Source organism: Meriones unguiculatus, chromosome 6 (genome assembly GCF_030254825.1).
Source record: "Meriones unguiculatus strain TT.TT164.6M chromosome 6, Bangor_MerUng_6.1, whole genome shotgun sequence".
Lineage (NCBI taxonomy): Eukaryota > Metazoa > Chordata > Mammalia > Rodentia > Muridae > Meriones > Meriones unguiculatus.
This window is the reverse complement of record NC_083354.1, coordinates 14,621,335-14,644,147: the sequence shown is the minus strand read 5'-3', so window position 1 is coordinate 14,644,147 and position 22,813 is coordinate 14,621,335. Positions and strand designations below refer to the sequence as shown.

Here is a 22,813-nt window from a genome sequence, read left to right as displayed (position 1 = left end):
CCTATCTCCCTCCTTACCATCACTGTTATTGCCATTCCCCAACAGGTATCTCTCCCACATTAATGTCCCTCCCCACCTTTTTTAAAAATTATTATTACGACATGGACCATTTGTGTGACCACGGGTTTAGAACTATCCGCTGGAACTTGGTGGGCTCACTCAACTGATGATAGTGACTGATCCTCCCTCAGAAACAACTGGTGCAGCTCAGCAGGGAAGGGTGGGGCTCTGTGAGTTCTTTCCCAGTCCATGATTGACCAATGAAGGTCCAGTCTTATGCATTCCCAATGCAGACAACCTCAACTGCTTTGAGTTCATGATTGCAGTGGCCCTGTCATACCCAGGACTTGGCATTCTAAAAGACTTCTCTCTATCTTCTGGAATATTTAGAACACCCCATTGAAAACTTGTTAAAATTAACAATGTTACAGTATTTAAAGAGTGAAAGTGTGCCTGAGCACATGGCACCATCGCAAAGTGCTTGTGCAAGTATGAGGACTTGAGTTAGATGGCCAGAACCCAGGATGTAAAAGCGAGATGCTGTGGCTTATACTTGTAGTCTCAGCACCAGGGAAGTAGAGACAAGCGGGTCCCTTTAACTTACTGGCTAGCCAGCCCAGCTGAATTGCCAGCCTCTGACATCCACACACATGCATGTGTACTTGCTCCCTTTTCCTGTTTCCTGTCCAAATGGATGTGCGTCCCGGATTTGTTCCAGTCAGAAAGCTGACATGGCTAATACTGAGCTGTTCTTTCCAGTCAAGCAAGCTTTCCGGTCCCTTCTGTGCCTCAGGACATGTTCTGAAGATGCCTGCTCTTCTGTCTGTAAACTGTCTTCCAGCTCAGGTTCATCAAGGACTGCCACTTTAAAAACACACAGGCAGGCATCCTAGGTTATGCCATTATAAGCTGCTGCCAGGGGATCTTCTAAGAGATAAATGGAATCTCTGTGAAGTAAATTAGTGTGAACCAGTCAATCTGTGTGTCAGCCGTGAGCCACTTCCACGGATAACTGCCTGACTGAGTGGAGGCCAGGCTCTGGTACCATGTGTGGGTCAGAATCTCAGACACAGTTTCATGGGATAAGGGGATTTGGGGGGGGGTGCTTAGTCTTGGGAGAAAGCCAATTTGATCTGTGCTTTAGATTGGTCAATGAAATAGACTTCTAAGGCATTTTTGTTTCATCCCTCACCTAACTGGACTGTGTGACTCCAAGGTAGACCACTTCCTTACTGTGGGAGGCGTCAGGGAGGCCTAGGATATAGCTGCCTCCTTCCAGAGCTCTGTAACTCCTCAGGTCCCCACCATGCTGGCCTTGGGCTGGGCCTCCTAGCTAAAATCTTCAGGGTCTCCAATAAAACAAACAGCAGCAGCAACAACAAAACCCATAGTTGGGCCAAAAGAAATTAATTTAAATCTTCTCCCTGTGAGGAACAAATGTGTGATCTTTGATTCACGAAGAATAGGAGGTTCTATGCAGAGGCAGGTGACCATGGACCCAGCAGCAGAAATCAAATTTTGGTTACTGGAGATTAGAAAAACCCCTACCCCAACCCAAATAACAGCTGAGTGAGGAAGCTTCTAAAAATAACCTAGCTGTAGCTAGAAAGCTGATACAGTGGTTAAGAGCATTTGCTCCTTGTGCAGACGACCTGAGTTCCATTCCCAGCACTCACAAGGCCACTCACAACCACCCACAGTTACAATTCCAGAAGAGCTGATGCCCTCTTCTTGCCTCTGAGGAAAACTTCCTGCTCCTGCACATCCACACACGCAGACTAAGTCACATACACACAAAATAGATCTTAAAAATAAATGTCCTCTGGAAAGAACTTAGAGAACAATCCACATTCAGCTCCCTAGAGACATCCTAGTTACTGTTTGCTCGAACTAAGTTGTGAGCATCAATGATACTTTCACACAAAACCCGTGTTTCCATAATTGCATATTCCTTTGAAGACTGTATCCTGCTCTCACATTAAGATCACAAAGATTCATTTTATCTTGTTAAATTATGCCGAACTATCTTCATTCATTTTTTCTTTTATTATATTAATAAAATTTTTATCATCTTACTTCTGTAAAATGAAATATCAGTGAGATGATTGAACAGAACATAAAAATGTTAAAGGAAAATGATCAGAAATTTCTAAGAGCGTTTCTTAGTTGTAAGAAGGTTTTGGTTTTGAAGAGAGAAAAATAAACCTGTCTTGGAACAGAAACTTGGGCAAGATAATAATAGCTTACATATTAAGTACACTTATTTTCTATCTCTGGTTACATTGTTTAATCTCTTTAACACCTACATTGCTTTGGAAAATGTTACATGTGGGTGCTACCATTATGGGGTCTATGGAGACTTCATATACATATGTATACATATATGGATATATATGGATATATGAATGATGTATTCAGTGCATAGGAATGCATCTGTGTTAGTCAGCATGAATCATAGGAAAGATCAAAACAAACACTTTAACATTTAAGTGACCCTTTCCTTGAAATAATGAAACAAAAATGGGTTGTCCTGTGGGACCCAAATTTGTTTTATGACTGCCCATTATGCTCAGAAGAGTGAAGTCCCGAGGGTCAGTTTAACTCTAGGATTCATGAGGGCCAGGAAAAGAGAATGGCTGTCTGTGAACGTTCCCCTGGATTGTTGGAGGTAGGTGTAATCTTTTTGCAATGATAGTGTCAGCATGAGTGTACTCATCCCACAGATCAAAGCGGAGATTCCGCCAAAGTCCAAATTGTCAAATCAGTGAGTACGTAGGACAAAACACATGGTAAGGAGCTACCTGGAGGTGTGTGGGTGACCCCAGTGAGCCATTTCACTGGAAAGGTCTCATTCTAGCATGGAGAGCAACATTGTTCCACAAACAGGGTGACTGCCTCAGTTAACAGTCAAGGCTTTATGTACTCTGGCATCCCCAAATCACATGCCTCAGCATTACAAACAGCTGGGAGAGAGGTGTAAGAGGGAGCTGGTGGAATCTCAGGTGAGGAGCCAGTGTCTGTCCCCACCTTCTTCCTCGAGAGAACGTTGGAGGGCCCAGTCTTGGGGGTCTTTTCACCAGTCATAGCTGTTCTGATTAAGATGTTAGCGGCTGGCATTCCACAAACAAGAGCTCTTGTTTTCATTCTTTGAAGGCTATGGAAGAACATTTTTTTTTAATAAATAATATTTGGGCTTAGAAGTTTTGGTTAGTATGGTGCACCCAGGCTTTTACATAAATATCCAGTTCTTGAAAAAGTAGATTTTCCCAGTCACTGCTGCCTACAATTACACTGTCCCTGGAGAAACAAGCTCATTACATTTGGTACCAGCATTCTCTCTCTTTCTCGTGCTCTCTCTTGAATTTCCAACTGACTGTGACAAGCTCAGGATGCTAGAAACTGACATATAGATCATGCCTCTGATTTCTCAGTGCTGGCCTTCTGATTCCAGCACTGGAGATTCTGTTATAGAGGAAAGTGGCTTCACAATACAAGATGTGTCTAAAATAGCTGGATTTTCTTTTAGTGTGCCAAAGTGTAGACAAAGAATAGTCAGATGTGTGATTTAAGTCAGACAACATGATGGTAAAGACAGAGGAGGGGAGAGGTGCATTCATTTGGTGGGTTAATGATGATTCTGTAAAAAGGTATAATTTGAGCTAAATCTTTAATGGAGACTGATATTTTAGTAAACAAATAATTGTAGTGACATCTGTTCCTATGGATCTGCATGAAGGCAGTGGTGCAGAAAATAGATGTCATATCCAAGGGACAGTGAGTGATGTCATGATGTCTGAAAGGAACTGTGAGAGAGCAGGGTAGAATCCCCTCAGAAAATAGCCAGTGTATTTGAGACTGCACAAGGACTGCATACAATTCATGGCTCTAGAACGGTCTGAACAGGGATCATTGTAGGGGATCATGTTCTACATGCGAGTTGTAAGATCAGACTGTGGTTTGAGATGCAGTGTTTCTCAGTTTAAAGAACAACTAAAGAGAGATAGCCATTTGGGCGGTCACAACAGCTACCCAGAAGAGAATGCAGAGGGCTAGTGTGCTCAGGAAGCAAGAGAAACTTTGAACAAAGAAATGACTGTTAGAACTATTTAGAACATTACAAATATATTTCCTTTCATCAGATTTGCTCCCAGGTCTTGATCTCCTTAAGTATTCTCATGGTGATGAATTTTTCTCTTTCTTCATTCCTTCCAGATTATGCATTTCCCTTTGACATTTCTCTCTATCCTAATAGACAACAAGGACCCATGTAGTGCTGCAAGGGCTGAGGCCTCACTTGTGGGCTCACCTGGCTCTTCTCACTTGTCTATTCTTTCTTGCTTCTCTGGAGCTGGGCTTCTTACGTGGCTCATTTCCGAAGAAGCCCAACCTGACTTCAGTCTTTTTGTGCATTTTTCTCCCTATAAAACAATGTCTCAAGGTCCTACCAGTATCCTTAGTATCCTATTTCTTTTACAAATACTTATGAATATGTTTCCCTAGATGCCTTTCACCGTGTGACTGTCAAACTATGTGGCGTGCAGCATGCCTTCTCACAGATTCTGTCTCCCAGTGGTTTCCATAATTTGTAGGTTCAGTCTTAACATTTTGACTTGGGAACCCTTTATGTCCTTGCATTCTTCCAGACAAGGTTTTAAAACATAGCCAGAGGTATTTTACCATAAGTTAGGGAATTGTTTTGTCTAGAAGCATCTGTACAGCTCTCGCTGTTTGTTTACTATTTCTTTATTCTCATGCTATGATAGCATCTCTTTCATGTTGAGGTGACTCTTTATATATCTTCCTAGATTATAGGAAGCAGTTTCTCTTCATTCATATCCATGCTCTCTCTTAAATTCTTTTTCTTGGATTATGCTTACCTTTTATTATAGATTATCTTGTATCAAATTGAGACTCTCAGATATGCGTGATGGTACATATCTGTATGCCTAATATTTGGGGTGACAAAGCAGGAGAATTACGAGGTCAAGGCCAATATGGGCTACTTAGATTTTATCTTAAAAGTAATTATAAGAGGCAGGTGGTGGTGGCACATGTCTTTAATCCCAGCACTCGGGATACATAGGCAGGGGTGGATCTCTGAGTTCACGGCCAGCCTGATCAACAGAGTGAGCTCCAGAATGACAAAGACTACACAGAGAAATGCTTTCTCAACAAACAAACAAGTAAACAAAAAGTAATAATAAGTATATAAAGGGCACTCTCTGCCACTTATAAAGGTCATTTCTGTGTTTTGGGGATAACCAAAGGTTAAGAGCATCATTCAAATATTCTGAGTATGGTGTACTGACTGTTTTAGGACATAAGAAGCCATCTTTCTACTATTTATCTTTAAATAAATACTTGAACATTATAGAACACATGGCTTCATTCCTTATTCTAATCATAAAATTGGATGCCAGCCACTAACCATAATTCTCACATTTAGTATGAATGTGTATGGGGGGGATAGGGCATGGGCGAATGGTCCTCATTCCAGATTGGACTGTAATGGAGTTGGAAAGCAGGTTATTAGTATCCAAGCATGTCTCCCGCTCTTACTTTAGTAAGACTTCCCACTTTGATATCAAACAAAACTACTACTTTTTGAGCAATTAAGACTTAATTATCCAAAACATTCTAGCTTAGACCTCTCCTTCTTTCTTTTTTTTTTTTAATTTTTTATTTTTTATTTTTTTTTATCAGTTACATTTTATTAACTCTGTATCCCAGCCATGTCCCGATCCCTCATTCCCTCCCAGTCCCTCCCTCCCTCCCTCATCTCCACCGTGCCCTTTTCCAAGTCCACTGATAGGGGGGAACTCCTCCCCATTCATCTAATCCTGTTTTATCAGGTATCTTCAGGACTGGCTGCAAAGCCCTCCTCTGTGGCCTAACAGGACTGCTCCTCCCTTCGGGGGTGGGGAGACCAAAGAGCCAGTCATTGAGTTCCTGTTAGAAATAGTCCCTGTTCCCCTCACTTTGGGAAACCAATTGGTTACTGAGCTACCACAGGCTACATGTGAGTGGAGGTTCTAGGTTATATCCATACATGGTCCTTGGTTGAATGTCAGTCTCAGAAAAGACCCTGTGCCCAGATATATTTGGTCCTTGTGGAGCTCCTATCCTTTTCCCATCAGACTAACTCCCCTTCTTTCTTATGATTCCCTGTACTCTGCCAAAGGTTTGGTCATGAGTCTTTGCTTTGAAAACACTGCTAGTTAGAGTCTTTCAGATGCGCTCAGTAGACTCCTGTCTTACATTCAATGCTCTCCTTCTTTCTTTCCTTCCTTCCTTCCTTTTTCTGTTAACAAAGGAAAACAAGGTAACACAATTTACTTCTTTTCATTTCTTATCTAAAGGCAGTACCATCTGTTATGACTAACCATCTTGGACTAAGAATTCTCACAATTAGCCAACCACTCACTGAGATCATTTCAAGATCATGTGTCTCCTGAGATATAAACCAGTATGAGCTGATGACTGACTGTCCCATGGCCATTCTCTTCCGACTGATGGTCCTGCCATAGTTTCAGCCTAGGAAAAGTTTGCAGGATTTATGGATTTGAAAACTCATGTCATTCTATAGTTGCATCATCTCCCAGTGATCAAGAAGGGAGCTCTTTCTGTTATTTTCTCTAATGGAGAACTGCAGGTTTTGTTAATGGTTAAAATTCCCCTCTTTAGTCCTTATCAAGTTCATGTATAAATCATGTTTATCTCTGGTCTCAAATGCTAGCTTGGAATTTTTTTTTTTTTTTTTTTTTTTAAATCTGACCCTCTCCATTTTCAAAAACAAACTGAAGATTCCTATAAGTTCCTTTCAGGGTCTCTCTTTCTTCTGTTTGCTTTCTTTTTTGGAATCTATTCTGCTTTCCAATTCACATTTTCTTATGGTTCTGAACAGTAGGTAAAGGTAATACATGTCTGTATTTGCCAGAGGATTTGGTCCTTATGAGAAAAATGATTTTTGACAAACTTAAATTACATGAAGAGTACATAAGGTGATCTCTGTATGATCTTGAAAGCTGCACATCATCCATGCACCTCTTCAGCCTGAAGGGGTCTTCTAAAATGAGACGTTCAAGGATCTTTTGTTTTGTAAGTCATTATCTCTATTGTGTAGGAAGCTGGGATCAAGTGAGATAATTTGGCCTGATCTTTTGTGTGTTTGCATACATGTGTTTGTGTCCATACACATATGCCATACATGTGCTTGTGAAGTCTACAGGACAACCTTAGGTGAGATCCTTAGGAAACATCCTTGACACCTTCCTCCCACTTTGAGATGTAATCTGTCACTGCCTGGAATTAAAAAGGGCTGCTGTCCAGTGAGCCTCAAGGGAATCTTCCTCCTCTGCTTCCCCAGTGCTGGGATCACAAGCACCACGACACTTTTCTTTTATGTGAGTTAGTCAAACTTGGGTTCTCGTACTCACAGGACGAGCAGTTTACTGACTGAGTTAGCTCCCAGTCCCAGAGTGTGTCTTGCTCCCTCTGTGCCTGGAGGACAGAAGCCACCAAGGACCCAGTCCCCATGTTTAGGTTAGAAAACCCTTAGGGGTCTTGAAGATTTTCAAGGCTACCTCTTGGCCACTTGCTTCCTTAACCTCCTGTTCAGTGATGATCTCAGTGAGTGGTTGGCTGATGGTGAGAATTCTTAGATTTCAAAGTTGTACTATAGCAGAGGGCTTTCCAGGCCCAACTCCCTCGTTCTATGTAGAAAAGAACTTGAGTCAGAAAAATCAACCTCCATGCCCAAGATCACACTAAAGAGTAGAGGTGAGATTAGACACTAGACTTAGGAGAGGCAACAACCCCCCACACACACCTCGTTTCTACCTACACACTGCATCTTTGAGAACCCATGAATCGTTTTCCATAGTGGAATTCTTTATATTCTTCTATCTTGCAGTAAGTACATATAATTTGCGTCCTAGGTAGTGAAGATTAATGTTTTCTGTTTTAAAATATGCAAATAAGGCATTTTAATGCAAACTGCTACTGTTGTTAATAAATTACTGAAGATCTTTGGGTAAATTTGAGCTGTAGCATTAAATAGAGCTTTGAGATTTTCCTATTAAACTACAAATTAAATTTGGTAATGTTTTTCAGCCTTAGTATTATTAGTAGTATTTTACTTAGGTTATATGATCTCTACTCTTTATTCATTTGTTTGTTTATGTTTGTCTATTTATTTATTTATTTTCTATGTCATAGAAGTTTATGTCCCATGTATGCAAGTGCCCACAAAGTCCAAAAGAGGGTGTCAGGTGCCCCAGGAGCTAGATTTACAGGTGGATAGTAACCACCCAAAAATGTAGGTCCTGGAGACTGAACTTCGGTCCTTTAGAAGGGTAGAAAGTACTCTTAACCATGAAGCCATCTCCCCAGCCCCCAAGATAGGTATTGATAAGTAGCTTGTACATTGTAGTAGGTCAGAAATATAGTATTTGCTGGATGCCAGTCTAACCAAAGTAGTTCATCGCTCAGATATTCTGGGCAACAGAGGAGCTTGTGTTTCTGGGAGGAATGAAATCATGTTTAAAGAAATTTAGTAAATAATTGATATCTATTCCTTGACACTAGCCTGCCCTTCAGTCCCCTGAGTGATCTAGCAACATGTCTTTGCCAAAGATGTTAGCTATAGGAAGGATACCCTTCAGCCTACTTAGTCAACAATTTGATTGTATACATATATGTGTGTGTGTGTGTATAGCATATATGTATGTATATTTTATTGTTTTATGTACCTATAAACATATTTACATATAGGTATATATACATGTAAAGCAATAAAAATTATATGCACCTGGGTGTGGATACCAACAGAGTAGTCATGAGTCACAGCATTCTGAAAAGATCATCTTCTTACCAGTTGAAAACTATTATCAGTCTTGAAGAAATTCACACTAGAAAAATCATACCCACCTGACAGTGTATCTCAGGCAGCGAGCTCAGGGGACAAAAGAACACAGAAGTCCAACAGTGCTCTTGCTAAACATCGCTTAGTGGTGAGGAAGCATCAAGTGCCTAATTTAATGTTTGGCATCACTGGAGGATTGTGTTCTCCGCACCAAAAGCAAACGTAATCCCAGAGTCTAATACAAAATGTACACCCTTAATCAATGTAAACACTTGATTATTCCAGGAGCTACCCTTTAAAGCACGGGAAATATGTACATAGATCTTTAGGAGATAACGCTGTCCTGATACGACATTTGTCCAGACATAAGCCACTTTGTGAACTGAATTTGGAGTCTGTACAGAAGGCATTTTCTGTGCTTACGGAGTTGCTAGTGGCACGTAAATTCTCCTTGTGGGTTTTGCTTCCTTCTGATTTAAAATCCATTTCCATGCAGTGGTTAAGAGCATGTGCTGCTCTTGCAGAGTACCAGCGTTCGGTTCCTGCCACCCGTGACAGTCATCTCACAATCACCTGTGACTTCAGATCCAGGAGACCTGGTGTCCCCTTCTGGCCTCTGAGGGCACCTACGCTCTGGTAGCATACATTCACAGATATACATCAATAATAAAAATAAAATAATGAAATTTGTCTTTTTGTGTGTGTGTGTGATCTAAAAAATCAACATGTGATGGCATCAACACTTACTTCTGTCTGAATTTGTGGTCATTTGTTTTCTTTTGTGCCTCTTTTGAAGTATTATTTGGTGTATTTAATAGTGCTTCCATTATATTTGGTGTATTTAATAGTGCTTCCATTAGAGTGTGAGGAGGCGGTGACTCCCAAGCAGGAGGTGGTCAGACCTCGTCTCCAGACTGAGCTAGGAGATTTGGACTTGGGTTGTTTTATTCCTGACCTTTAGAACTTGTGTAGTATCTGTATGATTTTGCTTAGTAAGTCATTAAATCATTGTCTGGATTTTTTCTGGTGGTAGAGTAGTTTGTTCCATTCATTTGACCAGCATATCTTTTTATGAATTATTTGCCTTTAAATAGTCCCCTTGTTGCCAAAGAGCCTGCAAATATGAATGAGATATCTCTGTGGGTGTTTTTTTATTGAGATTTTATTTTTATTGGGAGGTAGGGTTTGCACGGAAGTGTGGTACCGAGGGGTCCAGAAGAAGACAGATCTCTAGGAGCTGGAGTTAATGGATAGTTGTGAACTATCTGACTTGGATGCTGGGAACTGGACACAGGTCCATACAAAAGTAGTGCATGCTCTCAACCAATGAGCCATTTCACTAGCCCTGGTATATCTTTTTAAATCATTTCTAACTCATTATGTTAGAATAATGTTTAGTGCATATCTTATGCAATCCATAAATAACATGTTTTTGTTTTGTTTTGTTTTTTACTGAAGCATGTAACAAGAAAACCTAATCAGAAATAGTTACCTTTGCAGTATTAAATTCAAAGTTAGATAATTCAGACGATTTTGGAATATGAAAAATATTTTAGATCCAATCTTCCTAGAACAGTTAATTTGCAAGTGAGAATAACAGCTTCATTGATAGACCCAAGCTGAAGTAGATTGACATGAGGGGTGTTGGGCATAACCATCCTCTTGGGGGGCTTTAAAAACAACATGTGATTGCTCCATTAGGCATGGGAGGGATGGTCCCTTTTGAGAACACCCTTTAATTATAGTTCTCACCAATGGCAGGATGCTATGGATTGTCAATAGGCGGTCTGCGTGGTCAGTTGTGGCTTAGCTGAGCAGATCATGAACTATTTGTGCAGAGAATGTAGGTTTTCACTGGTAGTGTATATTCTCTCATCCAGGATGGGAGTGTAACTCCTGGAACTGTTTTCTAGCTAGCAGTAGTATGACTGTGAGGTGTTCTTCCCCCTGACTCATGTGTTTGAACCCTTGGTCCCCAGATTGTCAGAAGCTATGACGTCTTTATTATATGCAACCAATCTGTCAGAGGCATGTCCCTGGAGATGGACCTTTGCAGGCTTTTCCTACCTCCAGTTTTGGTCCAGCTTTCTTGGATTCCTGTCTGCCACCATGAAGGCCATGTACTCTGGCCATGCTTGCCTTCCCTTTGCCTCACCTTCCTCAGTACTGAGATGCCCTGAGATCATGAGTTAAAGTCAAAGTCTTCTCTTTTATGTGTATTTTACCTATATTTGGTCATAGTGATGACAAAGGTGACTAATAGCTAGGCCTAGCTGTGTTTGACCGTAAATGCCATAGTTCTACAAATGGTAAAAGGGGAAGGGAAGGAAGAGTCTAGAAAATAACAGAATGGAGACCAGAGGCATGTGGAGGATGCCACTTGGAATTGTGTGTCTATGTCACCACACAATTTAAACAATAAATCCTTCCATAGAATCTTCCTCATAAAATATTTGGGGGATTGGAGAGATGGCTTGGTGTATAAGGTGCTTGCTGTGTAAGGATGAGGATCCAGGTTCAACCCACAGTCCCCACATAAAGGCTGGGCACGGCTCAGAAGACAACAAAGAGGAAAATGGTTGAGGAAGACACATGACATCAACCTCCAGTCTCCACATGTGTGTGCATGTATGTGAATGTGAACCTGTACACCACACACACACACATACACACAAACACACACAGAGAGTGAGACAGAGTGATACAAATACCAACTTTCTTTTGTCTTTGCCTCAACCTTTCATTCCTTAGGTCCTAGAGATAAACTCATCAGAGCTACCATAGCTCCACACTTTCATGTGGAACACACAGACTTCTCTATCTCTGACTGGAGATAATGAAAAGATATTGTGAGCATCGGCCTTTTGGTTGTCGATTTTTTAATGCAGAGGGTGAAGTAAATGGAAGAGCCTTCTATCTATCAGTGAATGGAATGGACTTCCGTCTTTTAGTAAAGATCTGTCGAGAAGAGTGTGTCTTTGGGTCCCCCAACCCTCCAGATGTAGACAGCTTCACAATCCATTCCAGTGGAAATAAACAGCCAATGTTAAGCTGAAGATGAAGCCAGCTACCGTTTGCACCGTATTGATGCCAGAAGCACCTCTCTGCCAAGCTCTGAAAAGCACCTTCAAAAACTACTGGAAAAACCCAAGAACTTTAGTGATGAGCTACAAATGGACTAGGGTATTGATAAGGAGAGGTCGATACGTATAGTGAAAGGATGGCCGCTGTGATAAATGGGTCCTCCATCAGTAAAGATCAAATTATTGACTATCTAGGTCAAGGAAAAAAAATCTGTCTATAGCTACTTCTCCAGGTGAGAAGAATTAGCCAACAACAGCAATTCACAGACAGCTCCAAGAGACAAATAAGGAGAATTCCTTTCAAGCATCCCAAGTGGACAGCCACATTAGCAAACAAGTCTGTGATGTGAGGTATTCAGTGAGTCTTCGGCCATATCTGTGTCCAGGCCTTGTTTCTTTTGTATGAAGGGCTACCTGTGGTAGCCCACATTCCTGTTCAAGAAGAGTTAGGTCAAACTTTACCTCCTTAGTCCCTTAAGTGGAGAACCTCTCTGCCCTCATAAAAGGCATGCCACTCTTAGACCATCGGGTGTAAAGCTCGTGATGACATCAACCAGATCACAAGTTGCATGAGGGTGCATTGAAAGTGCCTTTTTGTTCTTTTGCTCCTTGCAGTCCAGCAAAGCGCTCTGCCCAAAATAAGCACCAAATCAATGTGTGTTGATTTCACTGGTTTTGAAATGATTCATTAGAGGAGCCCAGTCACTCATCATGTCAGCGTTTAATGAGGAAACACCACAGGAAGCACCCAAAAGGACATTCACGAGGATTAGGTTATCAAACAAACAAACAAACAAACAAACAAAAGGTAGATTGGCAGTAATTAACCTCTCAGAAGCCTGCTGTTCTCAATTGACACAGCATAGTCCTTTCCACAGTAAATGTAACTGGATGTTCTGTGAACCACCCAGGAAGGAATGGCGAATCATGTACCACCTTAAATTTGAAAACCAACCCGTTCTAAGGGAATAACCTTCTTCAAACACTCACCCTCACAAGAACCAAACATCTTAGAAATCAGAAGTCCAGGCAAAAGAGTAGCTACATGACACCTGCTGGACTCAGTTCCAGAACTACCTGATTCTACTTTCTGAAGTAGGATGAAAAAGTAGCTTTTTAAGAAATCATTCGCTCTTTCTTCTCATCCAGGATCTAGTCTGTTGCCACTCCTAACAGCTGTAGGCACTTCTTTCATCTACCATCATGCCCTCTTCCCTTTGAGGTTTTTAATTAACAATAGCACGCGTTGTTGGTTAAATGTGTTCGTTGACAATTTCACACATGTGGTGCACTGATCTCATACCTCTACCTGTATGATCTCTCACCCTGTCCAGCCCACCTCCCATCTTCCATACTCATCTTATTCTCACACCAAAACCTTTTTGTTTGGCATGTGACCCCCCGAGTTTAACCAGGGCCTTCTATGCGGTCACGGATTTAGAGCTATCCATTGCAGTCTGCTGGGCTCACCGGTGGGCACATAACTGAAAACAGCGGCTCCCCTCCTCCCAGAGTCTGCCAGTAGCCAGTCGCTCAGCACCAAGAAGAGACCCACCAGAGTAACGTTTTTAATACCGGGTGCTTGGTAAAGCTAGGTTGGAGGAGTGAATGGTGAAAGGTGTTCAATCATGAAGGAACAGAATGTTGGATGAGAAGGACAATGAATTTGCCCAAATAAATAGAGGTCCAACCTCATTGGTGTTAGCAAAAGATTCATCTGCATGATCCACCCTTTCTTGTAAACACCACAATCACCACTTCATACAGTTAGCAAATGAGATACATACGTAGAGATGAAATCCATTTCAAAACACTATCATCGTTGACTCGTATAATAGTTTCCTGTGGCATTGCTGCACTTAACTATCCCACTTAAACACCTCACAAAAATCAAAAATAGTCACCCCATATGGTTTAAAGTGAGGAAATTTAAATTCAAGAAAGCTACATCAGTGACAATCAGGACACATAGGCACTTCATTGTAGATCACAAACTTGGCCACATGATATGAAGAGGTGGTCTCCTCGTGGATCCAGCTGAACACACATCCTTGAAAGCATACATCCTCTTGATTTACGAGGACAGCCTGTCCAGCCCCTCTACTTCAGGCCCTGGTCCACTCATTCATATCAGAAATCCTTGGAGAATAATCCTTGTGGCCCAGGCACCATCACAGACGTGATAGGAAATGGACACAGATGTGACTCATGCTGTGTGTGTGTGTGTGCGCTCGCACACATGTGTTTTCTAGAAAATTTAAATGTACAAATAAAAATATAGGTTTATTTACTCAAAATAAGAATTTTATCCTTCCCCATGTTCGCTTCTAGAGGAAAGGTTTTCAGAAAGCGGTAAATCCAAAGTCTGCGTACTATTCACAGTCCAGCTACTCTTTGTGCTCCCAGAGGGCTGCTGACCCTGTCTGCAGGGAACATGTGACCTGAATTGCTACCAGCCCCTTTTAAAGAGTCACTGCTGGGCCTCAGGTTCCGAGCACAGAGGAGTGGAGAGCCCAGACTGCTGATGCAGCTGATTCCTGCAAGGCTCTAGCGGACACCTTGATGTCACTTATCCAGTGTGCGAAGCAATTCAGGCTACAGCCTCTATGTGGCTTTAGCAACAGTGACCCTGAGCCCAAGATCATTTCCTATATGAGATATGTGGGTACATTCTGTTTACTACATTGATTATTCATAGATATGGTGTATTACCCAAAGCCAAAGACAGTGGTAGCATGTACTACAGAAACATAACAGGCATAAGATTCTGCTGCTCTCAAAAGTGTAGCCTTGCATATACCTGTGTGTGAACATTCAGGAGTATACATAGTCAGTTATCTATGTATGTGTGTGTGCATTTGAGTTTATATACACACTCAATAGTGTGATACGTATATGTACACATGTATACAGATACACATGTGTATATGAGTTTATATATTATTGCTATGTGTCTGGGTACATACAGATGAATGTATATATATGTCATGTGTACATTTAAAAGCATCTATGTGTATATGGGTGTGTTTGTGTATATATATATATGTATACATATGAGTATAGGTATATTTGATAATATATATATGTACACACATTACTATATAGAAATGCTCGATAGTGTATATGTGCATATACATATAAGTGAATATATATGCAATAAGTAGTATGGATATGTGCATATATGAAATGGATGTATACACATGAGTATATGTGTGTATAGATGTATACATGTATAGAGAGAAATACTGGTATATGTACCTGTTTACATGTCCACATTAGTGTATCTACTCAATAATGTGTACATAGGTGTCTGTGTAAGCATATATGAAGACATACACGGACAGTGGTGTGTACATGTTTACACTTTGCAGGGATGCATGTGCTCAACAACGTGTGTCCCCTTGGCTTCAGGCCAGTGGGTGTGAGCTGCATTTGGTACCATGGGTTTTGGTGAGATGAAAAGAGAGTTAAAGTGCAAACAAAGAGTCCATTCCCGTGATTTGCGCTTTAGAAGGAGCCTCTCCATGGGGCAGAGCTGGGTTTTCCTAATTGAGTTGGCTGGTGTTCTTTGCTCTGTGCCATGTGCTCTTAATTGACTATATTGTTTTAGATTTATGCATTAAAAATACGATTTCTACTTCGAAAGCATCACTTTGTCACTTTGTAGCTATGTAGCTTTTAAGCCAACACCAGAAGCTTATTTTTCTTCTGAGATAAAGTCACATCTATGGATTTTTCAACTAATTACATGTCTGCCAATAAATACTTAGAGGATACACTTTATTTCAATTTATTATTTGTGTTTTTATAGTGTGCCCCACACTATCTGTGGGACTGAAATGGTCTAATGGTGTTCCCTGTTACTTTTTCATGGCTGTCTCTCTCTTTCTCTCTCCTTTCTCTCTTTAACAGCTTCAGTCAGTCCGGTCAAGCATGGCAACGACTTGAACTCGGCAAACTTCCAAGATACCGAGGACATTCTTGACAGATGTGTCTTGGAAGAGTCGGAGAGTGCAGGTGGAAGCCATTTAAACATAGTCAAGTATAAAATGATAAATTTGACACAGCTTTGGGGTCCTTGGGAGTGTGTGGGGGGGAGGACACTGGAAGGCTGCTGGCTCTAGCAGCTGCACTCTCAAATTAACGCTCCCCCCCCAGGAGGTCACGGTGTGGGGCTGTTATCTTTTCCTCTTTCATCAAGAATTCAGTTGGACAAAGTACAAAGACGTTGTGACGGAGAAGGGAAGCCGACACCATTAGCTCATTATCAATTCTAAGTTAAACGGCTTAGTCCACACAGAAGCTGGAAACTAGAGAAATGTTGACATTTCAGATATTTCAAATAACAAGATCTAACAAGAGAAAGGCAGAAATGCAGAGACGAGGAGCAGAGGGGAGCAAATGGCCACCACTAGAATCTCTTTACCTTTCTCTGTTCAAACAGACCTCTGACCAGGGAGCAAGGCGCTTTAGCAAAACAGGGGAGGGGATGGTCAAACAACTGGACAGACCATCGGAACCCTCAATCAGGGAGTAAGATTTACTTTGTGTCAAAGCTGCTTACGTTGATGTTCTCTTTATGGGAAAGGAAGGAGAGCCAGAATGACCTAGCAGAGATTTTGATTGTGTTTCAGTTTGAAGCATGCACTGATTTTAAAGATTAATTAATTACAAGAAAAAGGAATTGTTACTAAAAATTGAATGACATTGTTGGGTCACAACCAGCCAGGAGATGCTAGTACCCACCTTATTACTGTGATTGAAAGAGTTAGCCATCTCTCCAGGCTGGACATTTCTTTCCTGTTTTGTGTAGCTACGGTGTCCCCCCCCCCCCCCCCGCACCCTCTTGCATCTTTGTGCGCTGATCTTTGTATCATATTTTTGATTCACCCTCTCTGTAGGCTGTCAGCTTAGTTAAGAGATTTCCAAATTGTGTCGCCTTCCCTGACAGGGGGGCAGCTGCAAACAGTCCCCTGATCCTTCCCGGAGGAGAGATACCGAGATTTAATTTTCAGTGAAAGGTGTAGCCTGCAATCTATGTCAGGTCCCCTAAGTCATCTTGGAACCCCAATAGGCCCAGTGGTGATGGCAAGTGTGTATCAGCCCCCCTCCACTGCACTAGGATCGCTCAGAAAACGAGCTGCAGCTGCGTGCCCGATCCCAGCAACGCTTTCTCTTCTGCATCCTAGGGCACGGAGAGACAGCATCCTTTTATGACAGAAATTGTTAAAGGACAAATTAGCCCCACTCCCAGACATAACACGCTAAAGGAAATGTCAATTCGCTTCACCTTAAAAACGATTGGGTGATTGTAGTCTAACTGTTTGTACTAAAGATTATTCTTACAATACGTTTAGTGGGGACTAAAACTATCTAATTCTGACTAGGTTTTAAAAGTTCTTGATGAACTGTTTCCCGGCAAGCATTTTGTCAGGAAGTTAAATCTGGAAGTCAGATGTTTACTTAAGCGCTCGCTGCTTTTGGCATGATGCATCAACATGAAGCCATTTCCAAAGTCGAAGCAGTTTCGCCATGCCTTAATACAAGTGGCCAGAGAGTACAATACAGATATGGCTTTTGCTATCTGACAGTTGTGAACAAAAGAACAAGTCAAAAAAAAAAAAAAAAAAAAAAAGAAAGAAAAAAAGAAAGAAAAATAAAAAAAGAAAAGCAAGAGTAATTAGACAATACAGGAGCTGGGAAAGAATCCTAAAGAGTGAGTACCATTGCATACATGGGACATCATTAAACCGGCAATAAAGAACGAATTGCTCTGGCTTTTTCCTCTGTCCACCCTTGCATTTTAAGACATCTTACCCTTATAGGCCTAGAAACCTCTGGAGGGTTGGCTACTGGTCTCACTGCCTTCCACTGAGAATTTGTGGCTTGGTTGTCATGGAGACATCGTATTTCTCCAAGAATTGCTCATATTGATCCGTAGCCAGGCGTAAATGGCCGAGCGAGTGTGAGGAAGAAAGGGGGGCTGGGCAGTCCTGTAAAATGACCAGGGCTTGTGGGTCGGAAAGCTGCTCATGGCAAACACTTAGGGGAAAAGAAAGAAGCTCTTTCGTCTTGGTTCGGGATTTCTTTCCGCACTTTGGACCGTTGTCTTCTTTTGGGATAAAACTGAAAGGAACTTGTTAGTTGCTTGTCATGTCAGATCTTGGGTGCCTGGTCCTGACCCAGCTGTCAGCCTCCCAGCTCTGTGCAGTTCAGGGACACACAACAAAGAGGTAGTGACATGAATTATTTATTACTCTTCCCGTGGATAAAATTCTGGGATAAGAAATTAAGACACTTCTGACAGAGTGCTTGTGTGCTGAGAAAGATTTTGATGAGACATTAAATTTCCTCGGAGTAGATGCATCTGATAGACATAAGTCCTAAAACAGGACAAGGAAAGAGAGTAAGTTTTGTGTTTATTACAGGAATATGGTGGCATGGAGGGACTTTTTGGAGCTGTGAAATAGGACAATCCATTTTTCAGTGCCCGAAGATAAACTTCCGAGTCTAAAGTCATGCCGAGTGTACGGCCCTACTGGGATACGTGTCACCCTGCTGATGTACACACCTCTGTTTCTCTGTTTACTATGTGGGGTGGCATTCATCTGTGCAAGACTGATGATCTTTATTACACACATGCACACACACACACACACACACACACACACACACACACAGAAACAGATTTAGGAGGTTTGAAACAGTAATATTTGAGTCCCTCACTAAGAGAAGTGTGTCAGTAGCTAAATTTACAGTGACATTGTGTGGGCAGGAATGTGCTTAAATCTGAAGCCACCGTTCTTCCTGTTTTCCCCTCGAATGTCATCACTCCATTTGAAATTCTCTTTAACATCTTCTTGGATGTACAAAATCCCCCAGTTACAAAGCTGAGCATGCTCAGCCTTCTAGCTGTAATGGATATTGACCTTATCTAGTTTAATGTAATGCTAACTGACTAATATATTTATTACCTCATTTTAAATGAATAGACTAAATGTTTAAAGAGTATTTAGAGAAGGAAAACAAAAAATGATTTTCCCATTGCAAGAGTATCACTTTCTCTATTGTTCTATCCAAATTCTGTCTTTGTTTTTAAATCTTCTCAAGGTATAGCTTTATTCTAGCTTTTGTAGCTACATAACCCTGACTTCAGCCCTTGTTCATAGGCAGAAAGTGGGAAAGACAAGGTAGCATGGAGAGGCTGAAATAATATTTTTGGAAAGACCTGTCTTGGGTGCTGCTAGTTTTTAAATGCCGCTAATAAAATGACACTTAAAAAATTTGCCTAAAATGATGCAATTGACTTCCTAAGTGGTGTTTGGAGACAGCGGGGTTTTTTCTTTTTCTTTTTTTCACTCTGACATTACTCTCTAGCCCTGAGCTGACCAGAGAGTGCTGTTTATAAATGGGCCACTCTGCATATGGGTCACAGCTCCGAGGCCATTCAGAGTGTGCTCACCTGTTCTCTGGAGGGCTGTACCTTACCCATCTTGCCATTCTGATCTTTATTGGTTCAAGCCTTATACCCAGGTGAGTGCCTGGAGTCCATTAAGGTTGGTGAAGCACCTGTCAACCAGAGCATTCCTGCTATTTTGACCTTGCTGGTGAACCTAGAGGTCTGGCCTGATGGGGAACGTAACCCTCGGACATGTCTTTCCTTTGAAATAATTCATCAGCAGTGAGTTCCATCTCACAGGTGAATTCCATATTGCAGCTGTGCCTCTGACCCTATGAAGTCTACCTGCGCCTTCCCTGGCATTTATATGTTCTGGAAACCTGGGGGGAGAACTTTGATGTCTGGTAACAGGAGCTCCAAGACAGCCTCACAACCTTGCAGTTTCCTTTCTTCACTTTCAGGACCATTAGACTTTCTTTCCTTGGCTCTTTAAGACCTGACTGCCTCTGGATTTGAAAGCTTTCACAAAAATAGTTTCAAGCTCATCTAGTTAACTTCTGGATAAACTTCAGTCTTATTCTTCAGACTGTTTTAGAAAGGACCCCTTTTTCCTCATCCTCACACACATGATGATAAAAATTACAGGGCTGTATTTTTAAGCTATCTTTAAGCTAGCGTTAATGAGAGACCTTAATGAGAGAGGCTTAAAAAATTAATAACTTAACCTCCTAATGTTCTAGGGACAGTGCACTTCAAAATAACTTCAGGGACTGGGCAGATGGTTCAGTCAGTAAATGTTTTTTGTACAAGCACAAGAACTTGAGGTTGATCTTTAGCACCGATTTACAAGAGCCAAGTATAATTCTGGGGAGGTATAGACAGAGGGATCCTTGGAACTTTCTGGCCTGCCAGTCTAGCTGAATCAGAGAGCCCCAGGTTCGATGAGAGGTCCTGACTCAAAAAGTAGTTTGGAGAATGATAAAATAAGATGCCCTGCATTAATCTCTGCCCCACTCCACAAACATACATCTACACACAGGAACTGTCAGCTGAAAACAGTAGACGAAAAAGAGTTTGGAAGTACAAATGTATTCCCTAAGTTTTCACATCAATCTCAAAAGTAGTGTACAATCAGTGTGTGTTCTGCCGCTAATAGAACATTTTAGTGGTTTCTGTGTAGCGCATCGTGCATGTAGATCTATATACATCACTGTCAATCAATATTACATTTGCATGAATCTGATGAACAAAACTAGAATTCTCACAGAGAATGATACATTGTGAAAAGCCAAGGTGAGATTTTTTTTTTCTTTTACTATTCTGTCTCATGAATCACCAGCAAAACCCAGGAATCAGAAAGTAGGACAGCTTCAGGACTGTAGTGTTGGGCGGGCCTGATGATGATGCATGAGGCAGAAAATGTGGACAGTGTGAGCTGAGCATCAATCATGGCCGCCCGACACAGGCTTATGGCTGGGGCCGAAACCTGTTCTAGAAAAAGGAAGAACAATGTCAGTAATGAAGTAATAAGTTCCTACCGCTTTTGTTTAGCAACACCAGTGTTTTAATTAATTTACCCAACGAGAAAATGTAAACAGCATAATACATTTTAAAGCAATGCACAGCGGTAGGCTGACTCACAGGACCACGCACATAATAATACATAATACAGTACTCATGAAAATGAAGAGTCTACTTTTTTTTTTTTTCAGATTTTGCCAGGAGGAATGAGAATTACTACTTGGGGTTGCATTGTTAACACACACACACACACACACACACACACACACACACACACACACAAAGTAGTTAATGAAAGCACAAGGTCCCACTTTTTGAACAGTCCAAATCAGTTTATATTTTACCTCCCCATCTGTGTTATCTGTGTTATCCTGCACAGATAACTACCTAAATGCGGAAGATTTTGTCGTAGGGACAGTTAAAAGCTGTTGGTTATGTGCGGGTGCTTCATAAGACAGGGATATTGGTTACCATATGACGTGTTTTACCTCAGGGTCGGATAGAAGTGCAGACATTCCTTTTTCTGCCCTTCTCTCTCCCCCCCTCCCCACACCTCTCCTCCTTCTGTCTTTTCTCTTGTTTCTATATTGCACCATGTAACCCAGATAACCTGCTTTCTTCCTAGGTCAGCCAAGGCATCGTCCATGGATAGCGAAGGTGTGTTCCTGCAGGATGTGCTAGATGGAGCCTGGAAAAAAGCGACCAGTGTGAACTAACAGGGAAGCACAAACACACTCTTTTCCATCAAATCAAAGCAACATTGCCATTCGTCTGTAGTGGATTCGCTAATATGTCAGCCAAAGTGTATTAAGAATGTTACCACTGGTGTAGGGTATCCAAGCCCTGATTCCAGGAGGTGATTGTCTGAGCCTCCTTGCCCCTCCTTATCTCCCGTCAATATTTGCAACAATGCACGCCAGCCCACAGGTATAGATTCAACAAGACTTCAGGTGTTCTTCTTCTCAGCTCCTGAATTTCAAAAGCCAGAAGGAATGCGCACCACTCTCACTTCTCTGCGGCTTCAAGGTATCTAAGCCAAAACATTACCAACTTTGCCATGTCGAGTTAGGACATACTGTTCTAGTGGACGCTTCAGTGAAGGCCAACCAACCCTTGCCCATCTCATCCTTACACGTGAAATGTCCTTTAGTCAATCTGTGACATGCAGCATCTAGCCTTGTGGGGTCCAATCAGCGTGGGGCTCTAATGACACCGTGGTGAATGTCTTTAATTAAGTCTTATTACATCCTAGACCTGGACTGGGGGAGGGGATTCTACAGCTCATTCTTTGTCTGTGTAAACATCCCCGGTTCTTTTCCCAGAAAGAAGCTGGGCTACCAGGAATTCTAAAACTCAAATATGCAAAAAATATCAACAGAAATGGATGCAAAGTGCTCATCTGTTAAAGCGATCAGAATTATGTGCTGTGATTTTTATTGAATGCTTACTTAATTTATAGAAAATCACCAAAGGTTATTAAAGCATAGTAAATGACTAGAAGTATGGCCTAAAAAGGTGGAAATAAAGAGATATGGTATACACATATGTATGTGTGTATATATATATATTTGTGTGTGTGTGTGTGTATTTCATGTCATTTCATACAATTTTAATTCGACAATTTTCTGAGCATCACCCTCAGATCCTGTGTCGGGATGCAGCAGTCAGAGCGAAGGAGAGACTGAAGAAGAGAAATGCATCATTGAACTGACTTGCTGTGTAACCTTTGGGAATTACAATTAATTATTGAGCTGGATGAATATATCTAATATGAATGTCAGAAAACCGTAGTGCCTTCAAAGTAGATGAAAATTTGTGTTTCCTAAAATAGCATGTCTCTGCATGAAGCCAATTTTGATTTGTTATAAACTGTAATATGTCATTAACAGTAATAACCATGCTAACCATTATTTTCTGGGCATTTTTCCTGCTTGGATAAAGCCTATG

The 22,813-nt window shown here is 41.4% G+C and overlaps 1 protein-coding gene across 2 annotated transcripts in view; it reads left to right on the top strand.

Annotated features, from left to right (window-relative positions):
• Nucleotides 1-22,431, top strand: part of Wdr72 (WD repeat domain 72) — a 176,242-nt gene extending 153,811 nt beyond the window's left edge. Inside the window, exons 19-20 of one of the 2 annotated variants that reach the window (XM_060384760.1) lie at nt 15,859-15,963; nt 21,492-22,431. In XM_060384760.1, the coding sequence (XP_060240743.1) occupies nt 15,859-15,963; nt 21,492-21,547 (161 nt within the window). In that variant the 3' untranslated portion in view covers nt 21,548-22,431. The remainder of the gene's footprint in view (nt 1-15,858; nt 15,964-21,491) is intronic. The other variant, XM_060384761.1, reaches the window with a different exon arrangement.
• The last annotated feature ends 382 nt before the right edge of the window (nt 22,432-22,813 follow it).